The sequence below is a fragment of the Herpailurus yagouaroundi genome, unplaced genomic scaffold, assembly GCF_014898765.1.
Source record: "Herpailurus yagouaroundi ecotype Mexico unplaced genomic scaffold, PumYag 203, whole genome shotgun sequence".
NCBI classification, from domain to species: Eukaryota; Metazoa; Chordata; class Mammalia; order Carnivora; family Felidae; genus Herpailurus; species Herpailurus yagouaroundi.
The window spans coordinates 4874427-4897512 of NW_024412434.1; the positions used below are offsets into that span (position 1 = coordinate 4874427).

Genomic DNA, 23086 nt, shown 5'->3' on the forward strand with positions numbered 1-23086 from the left:
ATTCCACATCCTCACCATCATTTGGTATTGTCAGCCTCAAGTTTAGCCATTCTGGTAGATGTATAGTGGGAGGCTGGCAAAGAATGATCTTTGTGCAAAGATGACTTTTGAACAAAGACTTGAAGGTGAGGGGGCAAGCTATTTAAGTTTGAAAAAAGCAAATAATCTAGTATGGAAAAGCAAAGTGAGTGAAGAGGAAATAGTGAATGATGCCAGAAAAGGGGGAATACAAATCATTTGGGACCTTGTAAGCAGTTTTAAGAACTTTGGCTTTTATTCTGAATGAGGTAAGAAATAACTGGACTATTTTAAATGGAACAATGGCGTGACTTGCCTTGCATATTAACAGATTGGCTATTCTATGAAGAATGGTAAAAAATGGAAGCAGGGAAACCAGTCAGAAAGTTCTTCTAATGAGCCAATCGTGAGTTGGGTGTTGGATGTAGAAAACTACACAGTCCTTGCTGAAGCCATATTCCTGAATAGGCACTGATGTTTAGTTCTTAGAAATGTCATCAGAGAATAGAAGAGAAAGTAATGCAGCTCAGCCTTTGTGTTCAGGTAGCAGTGGAGTCTAGCTCTACATGCGTAAATAATCAGGGGTTAAATTTCTCAAGTGGCTTTTTATAAATTAGTAATCACTTATTTCCCCATAAGAAATTTCATATATTGTTGCTTATAATAACGTGTTTTAATTTCTTAACCCAGAGGGTCTAAATGTGGTCCTAATTGTTACGTCAAAGTGTTAAGGTCATTATTTGCTTAAACAAAAACTTAATAAGTGAATATAATTTAATCTTTATTTAGGAATTTGTACAACATGACCTTAAATAGCTCTTTTTGGTTTGCTAATATTTATTAGATATTATAAAACAAAGTATTGAGTGTCTGCAGTAAAGCAAAATATAGTACTAGATGCTGAACAGGTTATAAAGATAATTGTATTTAGTCTTCATCCTTAAAAAAAATTTAGAGTCCCCAAATAATACAAGAGAATACATCTTTTAAAGGAAAAAAATTGAAGGTTAATTAAACATAGTGTCCACATTTTAGAGATCAGTATATAGACAATTACAACACAATTTGTAAATAGAGAATGTAGTACTATAGAAGCACAAACTGGGGAGCATTTGTGCTAAGACAAGGCAGAGGAAAGATAATTTTAAAATAGACCTAGAAGAACAAGTGGGAATTTTCCATGGAGGAACGGGGGCATGGTGAATGGTAATGTCAGCAGAGGTAGCCATTCATCCATGTGAGCAAAAGCACAGAGCATATGCTTAAGAGACCTTTGCAATACTGTCCCTTCAGATAATTTTTATCTACTCATAGCTAATGTCACTCTCATTTAATCAATAAAAATGGTATTTTCTGACTTCTCAAATGTAAGTGACATGCCCTGTTTAGAACCAGTTAACCCTTTCACATTAACTACCAATGCATTTAACAAAGAGACCATAAAAAAGCACCCGAAAGGGCAACCTTTTTCTAGGGATAAGCAAAAATAACAAAGAGGAGAGTAAAAGAAAAAAGCATTAACTGCGTGACAGACGAGATGGCAAGTTGGGTAAGGGGGAAAAAAAACCAAAATAATACAAATAGGTAGCAAAGTGACTTGCTGGACTTGGAGTCTATGAGGAAGCTAGGATTCTTACGTATTCTTATGTATTCTTATTCTGTCTGTAAAACCCATGCTCTTCTGTGTACTAGGCGGGCTGAAGTAACATGAGTGAATACTTATGGAGCTTAGTGTCATGATAGCAAGTTTCATGGACACATGACAATGTGCCTCTGAACTTTCTAAAGATTATTGTTCAGTCTTTTCAGATCTTTTTTATTGTTCATATTGCTATGTATAGAAAACATAATTACTTGCAGTACAAGAAGCTTTTTAAGTTATTTGCTTAATCATAAGTTATAGTTAACCTAACTCCATTTTATGTGGGATCAAATATTAAAGAATTCTTTAGATCATTTAATTTTATTTACTTTGTTCCTTGTAAAACCAAACTTGAGAATTTATGCCTCTGTTATTTTATGAAAAATTATAATTGTTCTTGGTATTTTGGTGATTAATTTTTAATTGCAACTGTGCTTAATATAAATACAATATAAATTTTACCTCCCCACTGTGTCAAATGTATAAGTGGTCTTCAAACATAGTTATTCCCTTTTTTTTTGTTAAACAGTCTTTTAAGTAACTCCCATTACTGCATATGTTAGCTTAAATGTCCCATTACTGCAGATGTTAGCTTTGCACTAGTGAAAATGATACTGTCCTTGAAATCCTTTTCCTGTTTATGTTTACAATAACACATTGTACTTTTTCTTCATAGCATTTACCACACTGTACAATTTATTTTTAACACTATTGTATTAGTATCTGCTCTCTAGTAGAGTGTAAGCTCTACAATGTTAGGAACTGTGTGTATTTTATTTACAACATTGTGTTCCCAGTGCCAGGCACATGGTTGGCACTCAATAAATATGGACTAAGTTAATGAACAAATTTAATCCTAGATGTTCTGCTCTGTATCTCTAGTTTTTGTTCTCTACCAGCATTTCCCAAACTATTACAAAAGTTCTCCATGAGCTATTAACAGATATTTTCTGAAAAAAAATGATTCTGTGGTCATAAGTTTGGAAGGACTGCATCCCCGTTCTTGAACAACCACAATTTCCATTAGTATGTTAAGACCTCTCAGAAGTCCTAAAGTTCAAAAAAAAAATCTAAGGTTAGAATCCAGCATTTTGTCTTTTTTAACTGTCATACTCTTTACTGGACTATTTGAAATTATTGGAACACAGCTGACCTACTTAATGCTGCAAGTAGATGTATTCAAAAATTTCATTGACAGATCTTAAGTGAATATCTAACTTTCTATATAAATTGTAATTGAAAATTGGATTATCTGTCTTAGGTATTTAGTCCAGGCATTCAATAACTTATTGAATTGAATTCAGAACTCATTCTCATTTATTCATTTGTTACTTGGTTTCACGATTCTACATCTTCCTACTCAAATTAAAAATCTCATTTTCACTTATAATGTGATGTTACTGTAATGTAATTTGTTCTGTTTCCTAGAAATAGATGTATATAGTTTTGGGTTTTAAAAATACTTTCTTTACCTAGAAAGCTACAAGTATATTTTACTCTTGAACTAAACTAACTTAAATGGGGAAGGTTTTACTGAACCAAATAAATTACGTCTTTTAGAAATCAACAGTGTTTTATAAAATCATTTAGTGAAATGTACTCAAATATTTTTTTGTCCAGAAGTATTATAGTTACATTTTAGAAAATATAGGAAACAAAGTACAAAAGAGCATTTCAAAATTGTACCACTTAGAGATAATCTGTTAACTCTTTGGTGTCTATACTTTGAAACTTTATGTGTGTGTGCACGTGCATACAGGTGTGTGCATATGTGTATATGTGTATACACATACATACATACATATATACATACATACATATATACATATGTATTCAGCAAATATTTAAGCACTATGCTTTGTGCCCAGCTCTTGTTTTAGGGTGGCTGTTTAACAGTGACCAGAATAGACAAAAATCCCTGTCTTCATGCTGCTTAGATTGGGGTGGCAGAGGAGGGTGGGGAGAAAGGGGTGACAATAGTAAACAGGTATATGAGATGTCAGAGGATGGTAAGTGCTGTGAAAAAATAAAGCAGGGAAAGGAATAAAAGAATATAGAGATTTGTTTTATATATATGCTCTCATCTACTTTTAGACTTTTTTCTGAATGTGCTTATGTTCAATTATATCTTTTTATTTTTAAAAAGATTAATTACTACAAATATCCTGAACAGTTTCTACATCTTTTTAAAAGATGTAAAAAGATTTTACAACTTTTTAATAAGTTGTTTTTTTTCCATATTAAATATTATTCTGAGCCATTTAAAGGCTGCACATATTCCATTTTATAGAAGATGGTTTATTATCTATGTAGCAACCAAGGTGATCTTTTAAAACCTTTCAGCCACTATTGCCCTTAGTAAAAGGACAGATCCTTAACATGACCAATGACTGTGCATGATTTGGTGCTAATCCCCCGAGCAGACAGCATCTGTTATTCTCCTTGCTCACTCACCATGCTCCAGCCACAGTGGCCTGTGTTTGGTCCCCTTCCTGTCTTAAAGTCCTCATACATACATGGGGAAAGGGAAAATAGGGATATATAAAGTTATAGCTATATCCCAGTTGTTGAGGAATGCTTTGAAAGACTTAGAACTTAACCATAAGTCTTTTATACTCTACATACTTAGGGTCCTTCATACCCTATTCTTCATCTAACTTTTTATTATAAAAATTTTCAAACTTAGAGAAAAGCTGAACAACCTAGATTCCAAACTTGTTAGTTTTGCAGTATTATTTTTTACTCTATAATAAAATGTATCTATAATCGAACCATTCAAAAGTATTTTGCACATTATGACACTACCCCTGTAAGCCATGTATTAGGGGGAAAATATTTTCTTGACTGTTAAAAGATAGGAGGAAATTGTGGGAAGTATTTTATTTAAAAAAAAAAGGTTTTTTAGGGCAGGAAGTATTCACTCTAATATTAATAAATAAAAATTTGGTTTCATAGTTATGGAAAATAGATAAAACCATAAGGAAAAATCTACAGGACACTGTTCAAGCTACAGAGACTATAAATGGTAACTGTTAAGCATATAGAACATTCTTTAGTTTTTCTAATAATGAAAGATACATATTTGCTACCATATGTTGAATAGTTAGTATGTTTCATGCATTTTAATCACAATTCCATAAGGTAAGTGCACAATGTACACACTTAGAGACAATAAAACATGCTGGGATAAATATCTTGTCTCAAGTCCTAAAGACCTAGAGCTAGTAAACCATGGAGCCAACATTCAGATCCAGAGTACTCTTGGTTGCCAAAGTCCATGTTCTTAACCAGCATACTATATTGCCTATAAAAGTCAAAACATTTTAAGGGTTCTTTTTCACACCTGGAAAGTAATTTTCTTTATGGTTCATCTAGAAAAATAAATGAGATAGCCAGGAATATTCTGAAAAAGGAATTATGAGGGAGGAGTTGCCTTACTAGATAATGAAATGTAGTATGAAGCTACACTATTTAAAATCAGTTAAATCTGGCATAAGGGACAATTGGATAGAGTAGGAAAAAAGTTTAGGAATACTCCCAAGTGCAAGGGAAATTTATTCTAGGATACAGGCACTTTTTTTTAAGGGGTGTGTGTGGAGAAGAGTGGCAGAGAGAGGGAGAGGGCGAGAGAATCCCAAACAGGCTCCTACTGTCAGTGTGGTGCTGGATGCTGGCCTTGATCCCACAAACCTTGAGGTCATGACCTGAGCTGAAACCAAGAGTCACATGTTGAGCTACCCAGGCATCCCAATACTGGCACATTTTTAATCATTAAAGGGAATAGATGATTTTATGCATGACATTAGGAAAAGTGGCTTGCCATCGTCTGTCCTTATACAAAAAAAGAAAAAGACCATATGTCTCATGTTCACCTCCACAATAACAGATTAACTGTTCTAAATTAGGAACAAAATGCAATTAAGAGTAATGTGCCTTGCTTCCCCACTCCCTTCTTGAGTTTGGTATAAGTATGCAGGGCAGAGGTCAAAGAAAATTTTTCTCAACATTTAAGGTAATCTGAGAATAGAAAAAGTATACATGTGACTGACTTCCCAGCTGGAGCTTACAGAAGCACCCTGTGTCAATAGATAAGGGCCAGTAGATATGACAACAAACTATACTAAAGTATAAGAAGATACAATTAGCCAGTAGGGAACCTAAATCAAAGATCAAATTGAATTATAAAAAAGAATTTGTGTACACTCTGGTTTGTGACTATACAATTTATACCTCTTATTAAACATGACAAAACCATAAAGGAAAAAGATTAATAAATTTAACAGAACATTCTTGCATGGAAAAAATAAAAACAGAAGTCAAATTTAAGGAAAATACTTGGAAGATTTATTACCTGGGGCCAATTTCCTTAATATTAGAAAAGAAATAATCTATTTAAATGTCGAGAAAGAAAAGCACTTTTGAAAATGAGCAAACAGCAGCAAAATTTAAGAAAAACTTAATCATCCTTATAAAGAAATTAACCTAAAATAACTAGATGGATTATTTTAAAATTTAAAAGAGTCATTAAGATGCTGCAAGCAGTATTTTGTTGGAACCCCATGTGTCCTTTGAGGACTTTCATTTGCAGTTTTCCTACAGATGCTTTCACCAAGCCACAAAGCTGTCTTGTATATAACAGTACAGGAGTGATTTTTGTAGCATTCAGGGACAAAGGTAGGCACTTAGGTTGTTTCCAGGGTTTTGTTTTGTTTTGTTTTGTAATGTTTTTTTCCCTATCAATTAGTGTCTGGTTAAATAAGTCAGGTGCATCCATATAGTAGGACACAAGGCAGCTTTTGCAAAATTGTAGTAGAAGTGTCTTTGTGGAAAGATCTCCAGGATATATCAAGTGAACCAGCGCCCTAGAAATAAAGCTCTGTGTGTTGCATAGGACAATTCTATCTGAATTTTAAATCTTACCTGAATATGAGGACTGGAATTCTCTGTTTTCAGACTATTGGAATTTTTTTTTGTCCTTAAACTTGTATTTTATATATTTTTTTAAAAATCAGTTTCATGAAACATTTACCAAAATTCAGTGATGATACATGGGCTGGGTGAGAACAGATATTTTTATGGCGCTGGTGGTATCACAAACTGGTAAAATCTTTCTGTGTGGTGACTAAATCAAAGTTTATTTTGAGTACCTGTTATATGCTATATGCCACACATTATACTAAACATTTCAGGCACACTTATGTTACTTAAACCTCCAACCAACTCTATAAAGTAGATTATTTTTCTCTTTCTGTAGGAAACAGATTTAGAAAACTAAAGTATCTTTCCAGGAGTCACAGACTCTGAAGCCTATGCTTTCAACCCCTGTCCTCACTCCACTATGATTCAAAAGGGATCTGGAAATTCATAAGGGGTTATAGAGACAAAAGACCAGGTTTGAATGTGTCCATTTCATAAACTAAAAATGGAGATAATAATCTGTCTTTTTTTTTTTTTCAACATTTATTTATTTTTGGGACAGAGAGAGACAGAGCATGAATGGGGGAGGGGCAGAGAGAGAGGGAGACACAGAATTGGAAACAGGCTCCAGGCTCTGAGCCATTAGCCCAGAGCCTGACGCGGGGCTCGAACTCACGGACCGCGAGATCGTGACCTGGCTGCAGTTGGACGCTTAACCGACTGCGCCACCCAGGCGCCCCAATCTGTCTTTCTTTTAAAAGATATTAGTTGATGTATATGAAGGTATTTTTCCACATTTATGAAGCATTCTATGAAAAAGGAGAATAGAATAATTTTTTATCCATATCTTTCTTCATACAAATTTAAATGTTTTAACCCTTTTTCTTTGAATTTCATCTATAAAATGCAAACTTTAACAATTTAGTCAATTTTTCGGAATCTTTTGTATAATTTAACTCAATTTCAGTGTAATACCTTTCTTAAATTGAGAAAGTATACAGTGTATTTAACAAAACCTTGTTTCTTCTTAATATGTTTTTACCACTAACTGTATTGTCAACATCCTTTCAAGGCTATTAAAATCCTTCTTTTTGTTTTTCTTTAATTTTTTAAATGTTTGTTATGAGAGAGAGCACGAGTGGGGGAGGGCAGAGAGAGAGGGAGACAGAATCTGAAGCAGGCTCTAGGCTCTGAGCTGTCAGCACAGAGCCCAATGTGGGGCTTGAACCCATAAACCATGAGATCATGACCTGAGCCGAAGTCTGACACTTAACCAGCTGAGCCACCCATATGCCCCTAAAGTCCTTCTATTTTTAAAATAAAAACCTCTTCATAAAGTATATGTTCTGTTGGCTATTTTAAAATACATAGACTTACCTATTTTTTCCTCTTTTAGGAACACCATCTTCAGCGGGCTATTTCAGCACAGCAGGTGTATGGCGAGAAGAGGGATAATATGGTCATACCAGTCCCAGAGGCAGAAAGTAATATTGCTTACTATGAGTCTATATATCCTGGGGAATTTAAGATGCCAAAGCAGCTCATTCACATACAGCGTAAGTAATTACTCTTTTAATAATTATATTTCCTATATTATCTGCTTAACTTGACATGTTTTTACTTTTACCTGTTCAAGGCCTTCTTAGGTATCCATTTCATTGACTGGCATCAGCTTAAAGAGTTACTAGAGCCCATTTTCAACTTGTTTGTTTGTTTGTTTGTTTGAGAGAGAAGGCACAAGTAAGAGGGGCAGAGAGAGAGAGAAAATCCCATGGGCAGAGGGAGAGAAGTGGTGTTCACCCAGGGCTCGTGCTCTCCCAATGCAGAGCTTGAACTCACAAACTGTGAGATCATGACCTGAGCCGAAGTCAGATGCTTAACGACTGGAACCCCATTTTCAACTTTTAAAATTGAGATTTCTACCTGACAAAAAAAGATGGCATTTTCATCCTACGTTTTTAGTTTCATCTCAACATATGATCTTATGCTACTTTCAGATAATGAATATACCTAAGATGTGGAAATGGTTTTCTTACTATTGAGAAATAGTAATATGAGTAGCCTTAAAGAACTTCTTAGTATAAGTCAGGAATCACCAAACTTTTTCTGTAAAGGGTCAGATAGTATATATCTTAGCCTTTTAGAGTCATTCAGTCTGTCACAACTGTTCAGCTCTACTGTTGAAAGGCAAAATCAACAATAGACAATACATAAACAAATGGGCATAGCTGTGTTTCAATAAAACTTGATTGACAAAAACAGATGGCAACCCAGTATTGGCCCTTGGACCATAGTTTGCAAACCTCTGATCTGTAATTCTCTTTACTTTTTAAAATTCGGTGGATTTTGGGGGGTTGTTGTTTTAATTTGAGACAGCTCACGAGCTGGGGAGAGGGGCCCAGGGGGAAGGACAGAGACAGAGAGAGGGAATCGTAATCGACCTCAGCGCTGAGCAAGCTCGATCCCACAATCCTGGGATCTACCTGAGCCGAAATCAGGAGTCCCATGCTCAAATGACTGAGCCACCCAGGCATCCCTAAATTTAGTGTTCTAATTGGTAACTTGTTTCACTTGATAGTGATAAGTTCTTCATTAGCAATAATCCTTTGATAGCTATCACATTTGATGATGAACAGCTGAGAGCTTGTAAACTTAAGAGACTTAAATTTCATTTACTCCATCCTCAAGTAGTTGACAACTTAAAAACATAGTTGAAAGTTTACTTAGGTAAAATTTGTACAGCTTTCATTGTTATGTTGTTGACCTTTATGATTAAGAGATTTTTCCAGCAGAATGTCCAAACTTTTTTTTTCTGTCTAAGCCTTTTTTCAGGACCATATAAATCTGTGTTGTTTTTAGAATAATTATTTAAAATTAATTTTATTTTCCTCATTTAACCTTTCCTCTGTCTGCTCTAGTTTCTGTCCTAAATTCTAAACATTTATTTTACTTTTTCTTAAATGTGAAAAAAAAAAACACACATAGTGTCTGTATTGGCTCTTAATCAGTACTATATTGGCATTTGATTTTTTTTTTAATTTTTCTTAATGTTTCTTTATTTTTGAGAGAGAGAGAGAGACCACGTGAGTGGGGAGGGGTAGAGAGAAGGAGACACAGGATCTGAAGCAGGCTCCAGGCTCTGAGCTGCCAGCACAGAGACTGATTAGGGGCTCAAACCCATGAACCGTGAGATCATGACTTGAGCTGAAGTCAAATACTTAATTGATTGAGCCACGCCGGTGCCTTTTAACTTGATGTTAATTCTAACTTGTATGTAACCTTCTTCATTTCCTTTAGGAAAAATAAATATATATTTTTTTCCAGTTTACTAAAGGTTACTTTGAACCAAATAAGTGGCATGTGCTTTCTTGCCCACTCACATGTTTAGTTATATTTATGGCACAGACATTTTATTTTATTTATTTATTTATTTTTTTTTTAATTTTTTTTTTTCAACGTTTATTTATTTTTTTGGGGACAGAGAGAGACAGAGCATGAACGGGGGAGGGGCAGAGAGAGAGGGAGACACAGAATCGGAAACAGGCTCTGAGCCATCAGCCCAGAGCCTGACACGGGACTCGAACTCACGGACTGCGAGATCGTGACCTGGCTGAAGTCGGAGGCTTAACCGACTGCGCCACCCAGGCGCCCTGGCACAGACATTTTAAACAAATTTGATCAATATTAGAACCTAAAAATTAGTTCTCTGAAAAATCATGGGAGTTTGAAAGTTATAGATCATCATCAGATCTATATATGTTAACTGGGGCCACATTGTATTCCACAGCCACAGGTAATATTCATATGAATGTATGTGTTTGGGTTAAAGCAGGATTAAGTAAAATAAAATTATATTAATCAATTTACATAAACATTACTATCAGAAAAAAATTTGGAATGCATGTTTTACAAATAGACAGCTCATTGATGACCAAAACCCACAGAACACATTTTAGTGGTAACTAGTGGATTAAATTACGGTCAGAAGAGTCAAAAGGTGCAATATTTATAAAGGAATTGACCTTGTTGTTGTTGTAATCAAATAATAGTAATAAAATGGCAGCAGAATTGTAGCTTATTTGGGAAGAAACTTTTTTAGTACAAATTTGAAGTATGTTGTCTCTGGAAAGCTGTATACATTGGAATATTAATCAAGACAGTCTGCTAATTGGTGTTAGCTGCCATTGAATTTCTTTCAACATTTTATTTTGGCTAATTGTAAATTCACAGGATAATACATTAGTGTTAGATACTTCAGTCAAGATACTCAACTATATGGGAATGCAAGCTGCTGCAGCCACTCTGGAAAACAGTATGGAGGTTCCTCAAAAAACTAAAAATAGAACTACCCTACGACTCAGCAGTTTCACTTCTAGGCATTTATCCACGGGATACAGGTGTGCTGTTTCGAAGGGACACATGCACCCTCAGGTTTATCACAGCACTATCAACAATAGCCAAAGTATGGAAAGAGCCCAAATGTCCATCGATGGATGAAAGGATAAAGAAGATGTGGTATATATATACATATATATACACACACACACACACACACACACACACACACACAATGGAGTATTACTCGGCAATCAAAAAGAATGCAATCTTGCCATCCAACTACGTGGATGGAACTAGAGGGTATTATGCTAAGTGAAACTAGTCAGAGAAAGACAAAAATCATATGACTTCACTCATATGAGGACTTTAAGAGACAAAACAGATGACCATAAGGGAAGGGAAACAAAAATAATATAAAAACAGGCAGGAGGACAAAACGGAAGAGATTCATAAATGTGGAGAACAAACTGAAGGTTACTGGAGGGGTTGTGGGAGGGGGGATGGGCTAAATGGGTAAGGGGCACTAAGGAATCTACTCCTGAAATCATTGTTGCACTATATGCTAACTAATTTGGATGTAAATTTAAAAAAATAAAAAAACAAGTTAATAAAAAAAAGATACTCAACTATATCATCCCCACAGGATTCCATGTTGTTACTCCTTTATAGCCAAACCTAGTCCCTGGCAACTGCTAATGTGTTCTCCATCTCTGTAATCATGTTAGTTCATGAATGTAACATAAACAGAATCATGCACTGTGTGTCCAAACTTTAGAGATTGGCTTTTTTCACTTAGCATATATCCTTGGAGTTCATCCAGCTTGTTTCATGTATTATAGTTCTTCCTTCTTATTGGCAAGCAGTAGTCCATAATATGTATGTACCACAATTTGTGTAGCCACTGACCCAATGAAAGACATTTGGGTAGTTTTCTTTTTTTTTTTTTTTTAATTTTTTTTTTAACGTTTATTTATTTTTGAGACAGAGAAAGACAGAGCATGAAGGGGGGAGGGTCAGAGAGAGGGAGACACAGAATCTGAAACAGGCTCCAGGCTCTGAGCTGTCAGCACAGAGCCTGACGTGGGGCTCGAACTCACGGGCCGCAAGATCATGACCTGAGCTGAAGTCGGCTGCTCAACCGACTGAGCCACCCAGGCGCCCCCCCCTTTTTTTTTTTTTAATTTTTTTTTAACGTTTATTTATAGTTTTCAGGTTTTGACTATTATAAATAAAGCTGCTGTGAACATTCATCTGCAGGTTTTTGTGTGAACTCCTGGGATAAATACCTATGAGTGCAGTTGCTGGGTCCATTTTTAGTTTGACAAGAACTTCCACAGTATTGCCCAGAGTATCTGTACCATGTTACATTATCAGCAGCAGTGTATGTGTGATCCAGTTTCTCCTGTATTCTTGTCAGCATTTGGGGTTATCACTTTTTTATTTTAACCATTCTAATAGGTATGCATTGATAGACCTCAATATACTTTAAATTTGTATTTCACTAAATAGCTAATATGTTAAATACCTTTTCATGTGTTTATTTGCCTTCTATGTATCCTCTTAGATGAAATGATTGTGCTTGTGTTTGCCTGTTTTCTAAGTAGATTGTTTTAACATTGAGTTTGAGGATTGTTTTATTTATATATTCTAGACACAAAGTCTTTGTCATATATGTGATTTAGACATATTTTCTCTCAGTATATGATGTCTTTTCATTCTCTTAACTGAGTCTTGTCACAGAACAAAAGTTTTTAATTTTGATGAGATCAAATTTATCAGTTACATATAAGTATATGATCAGTTTTGAGTGTGTGAGGTTTAGGTCAAGGGTTTTTTTTGTTTGTTTGTTTGTGCTTTGTTTTGGTTTTATTTCTGGATGTACAATTGTTCCAGCATCATTTATTGAAGAAACCCTCCCTCCTCCATTGAATTGCTTTTGCTTCTTGGCCAAAAATTAAGCATATTGATTTGGATCTGTTTCTGGGTTCTATATTCTATTCCACTGATTTCCATTTATTTCAAGATGGTACCACTGTTTAGATTACTGCAGCTCTATGATAATCTTTGATATCAGGAAGAGTCATTCCTTCTTTTTTTTTCTTTTTCAAAATTATTTTGGGTATTCTAGGGCCTTCAATAAGCTTGTCTGTATCCACAAAGAAACTTGATAAGATTAGATTAAACCTATAGATCACTATGGGGAGAATTGACATCTTTAATATGTTGAGTCTTCAGTCCATGACCACAGTGTGACTCTGCAAGTATTTAGTTCTTCTTTAATTTCTTTCATTGACACTTCATAATTTTCATTATACAGATCCTGTACACATTTCTTTATTATTTAAAAATAGTTAATGTTTATCTACTTATTTTGAGAGAGAGAGAGAGAGCATGAGCTGGGAAGGGGCAGAGAAAGAATCCCAAGCAGGCTCCATGCTACCAGCACAGAGACTGACATGGGACTCAAACTCATGAACCGTGAGATCATGACCTGAGCCGAAATCAAGAGTCGATGCTTAACTGAGCCACCCAGGCACCCCAGATCCTGTACACATTTCTTTAGATTTATACCTGAGTGTTTTATTTTCTGTGGAGCAATTGAAAATGGTATAGCATTTTTGATTGGTTTCCACTTGTTCATTGTCAGTATACAGACATGCAGGTAAAATTGTTTGTCTTATGTACTGTGGCCTTAATTGAAATTGCTTGTTCTAGGAAATGTTTGCAGATTCTTTGGAATTTTCTACATAGAAAATCACACTATAGTCTGCAAATAGAGACAGTTTTATTTTTCCTTTTCAATCTGTCTTATTTCTGTTGCATTAGTATAGTGTCTAAAACTTCAATACTGTGTTAAACTATGTGGTGAGAGCAGGCATCCTTGCCTTGTTCCTGATCTTAGAAGGAAATATTTAAGTCTTTCACCATTAAGTATTACGTTACCTACAAGTGTTGTTGTAGTTGCCTTTTATGAGATTGTCATATATGTGATTTGGAAATATTTTTTCTCAGTATATATAATGTGACTTTTCATGCTCTTAACAGAGTCTTCCAAAGAGCAAAAGGTATTTTTCTGAGATCCAGTTTATTAGTTTTACTCTTATGGATCGTGATTTTTACTCCTAGTGTACTGAGAGTTTTTATCATGAATCAGTGTTGAATTTTGTCAAATACTTTTTCTACACCAATGGATAGCATCATTTGATTTTTCTTCTTTTTTTTTTTTTTTTAATTTTTTTTTCAACGTTTTTTATTTATTTTGGGGACAGAGAGAGACAGAGCATGAACGGGGGAGGGGCAGAGAGAGAGGGAGACACAGAATCGGAAACAGGCTCCAGGCTCCGAGCCATCAGCCCAGAGCCTGACGCGGGGCTCGAACTCACGGACCGCGAGATTGTGACCTGGCTGAAGTCGGACGCTTAACCGACTGCGCCACCCAGGCACCCCTGATTTTTCTTCTTTAGCCTGTTGATGTGATAAGTTATTGATTTTCAGATATTGAACCATACCTGGAATAAATCCCACTTGGCTGTAGTGTATTTTTTTTTATACCTTGTTGGGTAGAATTTGCTAAAATTTAATTGGGGAGTTTTGCTTCTACGTTCATGAGAGATAATGTTTGACTGTGTATGTGTGTGTGTGCCACGTGCACGTGCTCTGCCTTGTTTCTCTTTTTTTTAATCTTTTTTTTTTTTTTTAATGTTTATTCATTTTTGAGAGAGAGAGCACGTAAGTGGGTGGAGGGGCAGAGAGTGGACTGGAGACAGGATCCAAAGGGGTCTCTGCCTGACAGCAGTGAGCCTGGTGCCAGGCTCGAACTCACAAACTGTGAGATCATAACTTAAGCTGAAGTCGCACACTCAAACAACTGAGCCACCCAGGCACCCCTGCCTTGTTTGGTTTTGGTATCAGAGTAATAGTGGCTTCATAAAACAGGTTGGAAAGTATTCTCTCTGTTTTCTGGAAGAAATTGTGTAAGATTTATGTTAATTCTTTAAAACTTGGTATTGGCTTTTAATATAATACAATAAAAATCATTATGGTGTAAATTTCTGCAAAGTTAAAATTGGATTTTGACTACAAGGTGGTCTAGTAAATTACTTATGAAGGGTACATTACCTTGAACTATATATATGGACTGGTTCATTGTAGTTCCCCTAATTCCTGTTTTGTAAAGCTCTTAAGCTAATGTTACACAAATTCTTCTTGGGAGTTGTTTTTTTTCTTTTAATTTTTTTTGTTTATTTTTGAGTGAGCGAGCACACGCGGGGGAGGGGCACAGAGAGAGAGGGAGACACAGAATTCAGAAGCAGGCTCCAGGCTCTGAGCTCTCAGCGCAGAGCCCAACGCAGGGCTCAAACTCACAGACTGCAAGATCATGACCTGAGCTGAAGTTGGACGCTTAACCAACTGAGGCACCCAGGTGCCCCACTTCTTGGGAGTTTTTCAGGTGATAGATAATTAGTATTCCCTAAAAAAAGCAATGGTCAAACATGTTTGAGAATGATTACATATTGTATTCCCCTATCATAATGTATAGTATCATTTTTATAGGCTCTGGGAGTCTTGTGGCTAAAAAAAAAAAAAGCTTCTTTTAACGCACCATTTTCCAATTGTGTGTTTGTTACATGTTCTGTTAACATTTCTTTGAACTTTAGTTTGGAAAAGTTCATCTCTGTCCTTGTCTTTGACTGGCTTAGGGAAGAAATCAGAATTTTCTCCCTTTTTTCCTAGTGGGAGCTCTGAAGGAAAAAAACCCATGCTAAAACCATTGTCCCCTTCAGACTTTAGGTACTCTGTAAGGTATTTCACTGAGTGTTGGCTACTTAGCATCTCTTGATCCAAATATCATGTAATGTTGTTTCTCTTTTGATTAGTGACCTGTAAAGTTTCTGGATTACACAGCTAAGACTTCTTTCCTATTTATACTGGAAGAAAGGACAAAACAGTTGTGACCAGAATGAATAGACAGGAACAACTCTCTCTCCCCCTTCCTTTTGCACTTGGGTCTTAAGACTCTCCTGTTAATCCTGAAAGGAAACTTTTTTTTTTTTTAACCTTATTTTAGAGAGCACAAGTGTAAGCAGGGAGAGGGTCAAAGGGGGAGAGGGATGGGGGAATCTTAAAACAGGCTCCATGCTCAGGGCAGAGCCCAGTGCAGGGCTTGATCTTACTATCCTGGGATCATAACCTGAGCCGAAATCAAGAGTTGGCTACTCAACCAACTGAGCCACCCAGGCACCCCAAGGAAACCTCTTTTTAAAGAGCAATCTTAATGTACATTTATATAAGTATATATGTGTGTATTTAGGTATATATATTTATAGCTCTGTCCACTGGAAAAACCAAGAAGCAAGATTAAAGCAATGGAAAAATTAAGAATAACATGAATTATAAAGCATTGAAAAGTGTAGGAATTCGTGAATCCATACTGATGATAAAAAATGGTGAAGAGTCGTCTCCTGCTTTTGTAATATAAAGCCAAAAGCTGAATGGTACACTGTGAAGAGAGTGCTAGAGTTACAAAGTCATTTTGCAGTTAATCATGATCAAGATTGAATCATGTAAGAATCATCAGTGTGTTCTCAATAGAAGAGGAAATTTTGAAAAGGAGCAGAATATTTGCATGGTCTTAAGCTCTCCCTACAAATTGCTTATTACTTACAAGAGGGGGAAAAAAACAAACAGTAGTTATGCAGTGGAATAATTGGGTAATTTCTTGACTGATGAAAATTATCATCACTTATGAGGAACAGATGAACATTGTGTGCCTCTAGATGTGATACACTGAGAAGGACTAAGACAGTTGAGTATTGCAGTATGCCATCAGAGAGTGCATAATCTAATCACAATGGGAATAATAAGAAGAAAGGTTCTGGGGAGAGGTGTGTATTCTCAAAAATATTAGTTTGTAAAAGACAAAGACTATGGAAATGTTCCAGATTAAAGGAAGCCAAAGAGACAGTAACAAAAATAATGCCTGATCCTAGACTGGTCCTGTGCTGGATCAGTTGGAATATAGGCAGGAAATTAAATTGTTGTATGAGTGTAAATTTATGAGGTTGATTACTATACTGTGATTATATAAAAGAATCTAAGGAAATACACTCTGAAGTGTTTAGCAGTAAAGAGCAATTGTGAATGTTATTTACCCTCCAGTGTCCCCCAAAATAAAGTTATGTATGTATACATCGATATAAATAGAGAATGCATGCAAATGATAATAAAATTTAACAGGTGAATCTGGGAAAGGATATGCAGGTATCCCTTAGAACTCTTTTCATTTTGCAATTTTTATAGGTGTGAATTTCTATATGAAAAGGTTTATTTATTTATTTTTTTTTATTTTTTTTTTCAACATTTATTTATTTTTGGGACAGAGAGAGACAGAGCATGAACGGGGGAGGGGCAGAGAGAGAGGGAGACACAGAATCGGAAACAGGCTCCAGGCTCTGAGCCATCAGCCCAGAGCCTGACGCGGGGCTCGAACTCACGGACCGCGAGATCATGACCTGGCTGAAGTCGGACGCTTAACCGACTGCGCCACCCAGGCGCCCCTGAAAAGGTTTTTTTAAAATAGATCTTTGTTGAACCTACTTTCTAAAGTACCTCAGCATGGATGTATCCTGTCTTTATGCCCTGATTCTGAAAGATTGCATTTTCTCCTTCCTTTGCCTACCTCCCCATCTCCCTGCAACACTCCATCTTCCCCCATTATTCTTCTGATACTATGTTCTAACATATAAAATCCATAAAATCAACCACAGAACTTTATCAAAAAGGATTTTGTATCTGTGATTTAAATCTTTCAAATCGGGGATTCTCTATTCATTCTCCTTAAGTACATTCTGGAAGTGACTCTAAGCTCTGTTTACTTAGAAATATAAAGAAGTTGAAGACTTTGATGATCTAGCTAGCCAATGATAGCTTTGTCTTCATAGGTCTAAGGCAAAGATGTCAAATACTACCACATCATAGTAAATATCACTGTTAACAATATTTTCTGCTGCTCAGCATTTATTTCAAGAACTTTGCAAGTCGATATTACCAATCATTGAGGGTTAGTGCTTGAGTTGAAACCCATTTACCATTCCTGGTCTGACAAATGTCTCCTGAACCTTGGATGGTGTGCCTTCTTTTCAATCAGGGATTACATTCTGTTTCTAATCCACAATTTGTGCCATTTGATGGACCCATATATCCTTTCACTGTTTGCCTCTTGTAGTTTTATTCTTTTATTACTATTTTTTTTTTAAGTTTATTTCTTTGGAGAGAGAGAAAGCGAATGGGCGTGCACATGCAAACGGGAGAGGAGCAGAGACAGAGAGAGAGAGAGGGAGAGAATCCCAAGCAGGCTGTACACCCATCGTGGAGCCCAATGCAGGGCTCAATTCCACAACCATGATATCATGACCTGAGCTGAAATTAAGAGTTGGACACTTAAACCAACTGAGCCACCCAGGCGCCCCTGCCTCTTATATTTTTAAAATGCTGTTTAGTGTTATGGTCTGAGCTATATATATATATGCCCTTTGTTATATAAACATTTATATACATTTCATCTCTATTACTTGACTCTAAGCGTGAGACTGTGGTTTGTACTACTTTGTATTTCCCTTAAAAATAATCAATTTATATGTACTATTATGTTCTTCTTGCTTAGATTTCTTTACTGCATTTTCTCCTCCATCTGTGTATTTTGTTTAACCATATACATATCTGGGTTTATCCCTATCAAAATATTTTAAAAGGAGTCAGCCTCTACAATATGGCTCCTATTTTTAAGCAATTACTGGCTAGCTAGGTCTCATTTTAATTGACAACTTAATTACAAGATGCAATCCATTTGCCTGTTTCTCTATAGACCCTATTTTCTATTTTGAACAAACTCAGTAACATGGCCCAGAAAGTTTGAAGATACTCCTCTATTTTTAGGACCATGATAAATACATTATATCTTTATCAGCTGCAGTTGAGCTATCATTTGGAAGGGACAGGTTTGGCTGAAGCCAAATTACACGTTAAACATTGGCTTTGGTTTTTTTCGTCAAATGAAATCCTAAAGTGAATTTTTACATGTTAGCATTTTTCTAGGGTATTAATATTTTTATATCTGAACAAGATTTGGTTCTCCTTATATTTTAAGATCTTACATGTGTTTGCACCAACTATAAAAGGAAAGTTTCTTGCAGAGGCAAGAGCAGTCTGACCATCAGATACTTGTTAACTTCTGTAAAAGGCAGGAGCGCTCCTGGTATAGGGATCTTCCTTCCCAGTCTTGATTGCCTTCCTCCATATGTTGGATGAGACTTGTCATTCATGATATAATGTATGTCAAATATATTTTGGTAAGGCAATAATAAGGTGATAGTAGATGGGTTTGTTTAATTTTTGTGAATAAGTTTGGTAAGTGTGATTTGATCTGAAAAATTATTTTATAGGAGAGGATGCCAAAGTAATATATAAATGAGACCATAAAAATACATAAAAATACCCTTAAGAAGCAGAACATTGCTGGTTGGTCTGTATCAGTTTGGCTCTTTGTATTATCAGGATCACCACTTTTTAATAGAACTTTCAGTGATGATGGAAATATTTTATAATCTGTGCTTTCAGGTATAGCACTAGCCACATGTAGCTATTTAATACTTGAAATGTGGTTAATGTGACTAAGGTACTAGGTTTTTAATTTAATCTTATTTAAATTGGCTAGTGACTGTCATGTTGAACAATACAGCTATGGATTGTTTTGGTTAGGGACCCAAGATAACAAGTATTTTTAATCTAACAGTGTTTAATTTTAATCTACTTCAGAATCTCCAAAAATTCTGTTTACATAGCAATAACAAACAAATAGATCATGGAAAGTCATTGGAGGGCCAAGGGTTATAAGAAACATGAGTGCTGAGATGATAACATATAGAGTTGTTGTTGTTTTTTAATTTTTTAGATAGTACTCTGAGCAAGGGAGGGGCAGAGAGAGAGGGAGTGAGAGAATCCCAAGTAGGCTTCAGGCTCAGTAGGGAGCCCAACGCAAGGCTCAATCTCAAAAACCATGAGATCATGACCTGAGCCTAAATCAAGAGTCTGACAGTGAACCAACTGAGCCACCCAGGCACCTCAGTATACAGACATATTTAATGAAGGAGTCTAAATATTTTAATTAGGAATGTTACAGAAGTGTAATGTAGGTCAAAACGGAAAATGAATAATGCTATGTAATATGTTCAATTCTACAAATATTTATTGGATTCCTATAGGCCAGGTACTATTTTAAACTTGAAGCAAGGATGTAGATTTCAGGTAGCCAAAGGACCCCCTCTTGTACTTATCACAGATACCACTAATGGATGACTGCATACTTTTTCAGGGTTTTTTTCCCCACTTGAATAGAGGCAGTATCAGTATGTTTTTCAGTAGGGTACAGCAAACAGTTGGCATACAAGATGAACATGTTTACTGTCTCTGCACTAGAGGTACAAAGATAAATAAGTCACAATACCTCCTTTCAAGGAAATCAGTCATATTCTAATACTTATCAGGTAGATTATAAAGTATGTATAGAAAATAGTACAAAAGAAGGGCATTGATCTAGAACAGGAATTTTTAAGCTTGGTACCACAGCTTTTAGGGATATTTGAATTGCTGGTGGTTTATGCAGAATGTTATATGTTCACACAGTCTTTTTTCTGGGGAGAGGGTTCATAACTTCTAAAAAAGCAAAAAGTGACAAGGACCATTTACTAGTTGGGGGGCAGTCAAGAAGGAATTCCACAGGACTTGATGTCAGGTTGGATTTTGAAAAGATTAGTCGTTTGCAGTCATTTGCTAGGTGGGCAAGCAGAAAATAGCTAATATAAAGACATGAAATAGCATGCTGTATGAAATACATAAAATTTGAGAGGCACCTGGCTGGCTCACTCAATAGAGTACACAATTCTTGATCTCAGAGTTGTGAGTTCAGGCCCCACATCAGGTGTAGAGATTACTTAAAAAAGAAATACATGATATTTGCTACGGCAAAAAGTACTGATGAAATTGGAGAGACTCGGTCAAAAAGGACCTCAAACAGTCCTAGGGATTTGGATTCTGAGATGATGGGAAGTTAAGGAAGGGAAAGGTGTGAGACATTTTGATATCAAGCTATTTGATATTTTATTTATATTGTCAACCTAGTTTAATATTGGGAAGTATTGAAGGACATTTGATAATATAGTATAGAGCAGTGGTTCTTGGCCTTTTTTTTCTAATCCTAACAAATATAGAAATACATCACATTTCTATCACCATGACAGTGATTGTCATAAGGAAACAAACCTTAGCAGATGTGCATTCATTGAGTGAAAGCTATTACTGTTATTGGCAGTGGCTGCTAACACTTCAGCTTTAAATACCACTCCCTAAGCATTTGGTAAAGTAGTTAAATAATTTATTAGGTAGGACTTAAATATTCTAGAAACAATCTTATTTAAAGACCTTGTCCTTTTATATTATGTCAAACCATATGAGATTGCCGATATTACATCACTTTTAAGCTATAAGATTTTCATATAGTACAATTCATTTGATAATCTCTTTCTGTTCTTAATGGCTTCTAGTTTATTTGCTTTTGAGGTGGGAAGAAGGGTTCACATCCATTGTCTTTTATGACTCATGTCTCTATTAACAGTAAGGATAGTCTCCTTTCTTAAACTTTAAATGTGGGAAACATATATTTCTTATTTTGTTAGAAAATCTAGCTCTTGTTTTTATCCAGACATCTGTGAGAGGTTTTTGTCAGTGGATTCACATAGTAAATGATTGCTTATGGTTTCTTCTGTCAGCTTTTAGTTTGGATGCTGAACAGCCTGATTATGATTTGGATTCTGAAGATGAAGTATTTGTGAATAAACTGAAAAAGAAAATGGACATCTGCCCATTGCAGTTTGAGGAGATGATTGACCGTCTAGAAAAAGGCAGTGGTCAGCAGGTACAACTTCATTGTATATATAATAAGTGTGTGTTTCCATACCTATATGGAAATAGGATAATGTTGAGGTTAAGATAAGTGAGCAGACTCTGGAGTTAACAAGCATGAATTCATATCCCATATCTGCCCAGTACTAACGTGCATAATCTTGAGTGATACGTTTAAATTTCTCCATGCCTCATTTTCCCCCTCTGTAAAATAGAGATGATAAACATGATAAGATTGTTGTGAAAATTAACTAAAATAAAGCATCAGTGGCTGACATGTATAAGGCACTCCACATTTGCTGTTATTAATTATTGCTGTTTCGATTGTCATTAAAGTTGGAAGTACTTTTGAACCTTATGTATGTATTCTATGAAAATGACATAATGATTTTACATTTAGCCAGTCAGTCTGCAGGAAGCCAAGCTACTGCTAAAAGAAGATGATGAATTAATTAGAGAAGTTTATGAATACTGGATTAAAAAGAGAAAAAACTGTCGGGGGCCATCTCTTATCCCATCAGTAAAACAAGAGAAGCGAGATGGTTCCAGCACAAATGATCCTTATGTGGCTTTTAGAAGACGTACTGAAAAAATGCAGACTCGAAAAGTAAGTGAATTTGGAAAACTTCTTTCGTAATTTTTTTTTGATATAAGAAAAATTATTTATACTTACAAATATCTCAGTATCTGAAGGGTGGTATTTTAATTTGTGTTTAAATAGACTTTCTATACAAAATAATGAAAAGTATTAATTTAAAGTGAATCAACCTTAGGATTCATTACATAGCTATTAATGATATATTTTAATGTTAAACTATTTAAAAATCCTATATATAATTGATCCTGGTGGTCCATATTCCCTTTCAGTATCTTTAAAATTCTAACTGACCTATCAAATATATCTATTCTTATATGTTAGTAGTGGTGTTCAGAATGCCACTAGTTAGAAATGTTATTGACATTCAAAAAGCAACTCCATATTTGCAGAATCGCAAAAATGATGAAGCCTCTTATGAAAAAATGCTTAAGCTGCGTCGAGATCTGAGTCGGGCTGTTACTATCCTAGAGATGATAAAAAGAAGAGAAAAGAGTAAAAGGGAGCTATTGCACTTAACACTGGAAATTATGGAAAAGAGGTAAAGTATACTTTAATAGGAATACTTCAATAGGAAGTGTGGTACCATTAGCATTTTATATATTGAAGTGTGATACCTA

At 35.5% G+C, this 23086-nt stretch overlaps 1 protein-coding gene across 4 annotated transcripts in view; it reads left to right on the plus strand.

Moving 5' to 3' along the window:
• The window catches only part of EPC1 (enhancer of polycomb 1), a 108271-nt gene that overhangs the window by 67615 nt on the left and 17570 nt on the right, over positions 1-23086 (plus strand). For all 4 annotated transcript variants that reach the window (XM_040451037.1, XM_040451036.1, XM_040451034.1 and 1 more), the window contains 4 exons: positions 7974-8133; positions 21739-21884; positions 22272-22478; positions 22859-23007. In XM_040451037.1, the coding sequence (XP_040306971.1) occupies positions 7974-8133; positions 21739-21884; positions 22272-22478; positions 22859-23007 (662 nt within the window). The remainder of the gene's footprint in view (positions 1-7973; positions 8134-21738; positions 21885-22271; positions 22479-22858; positions 23008-23086) is intronic.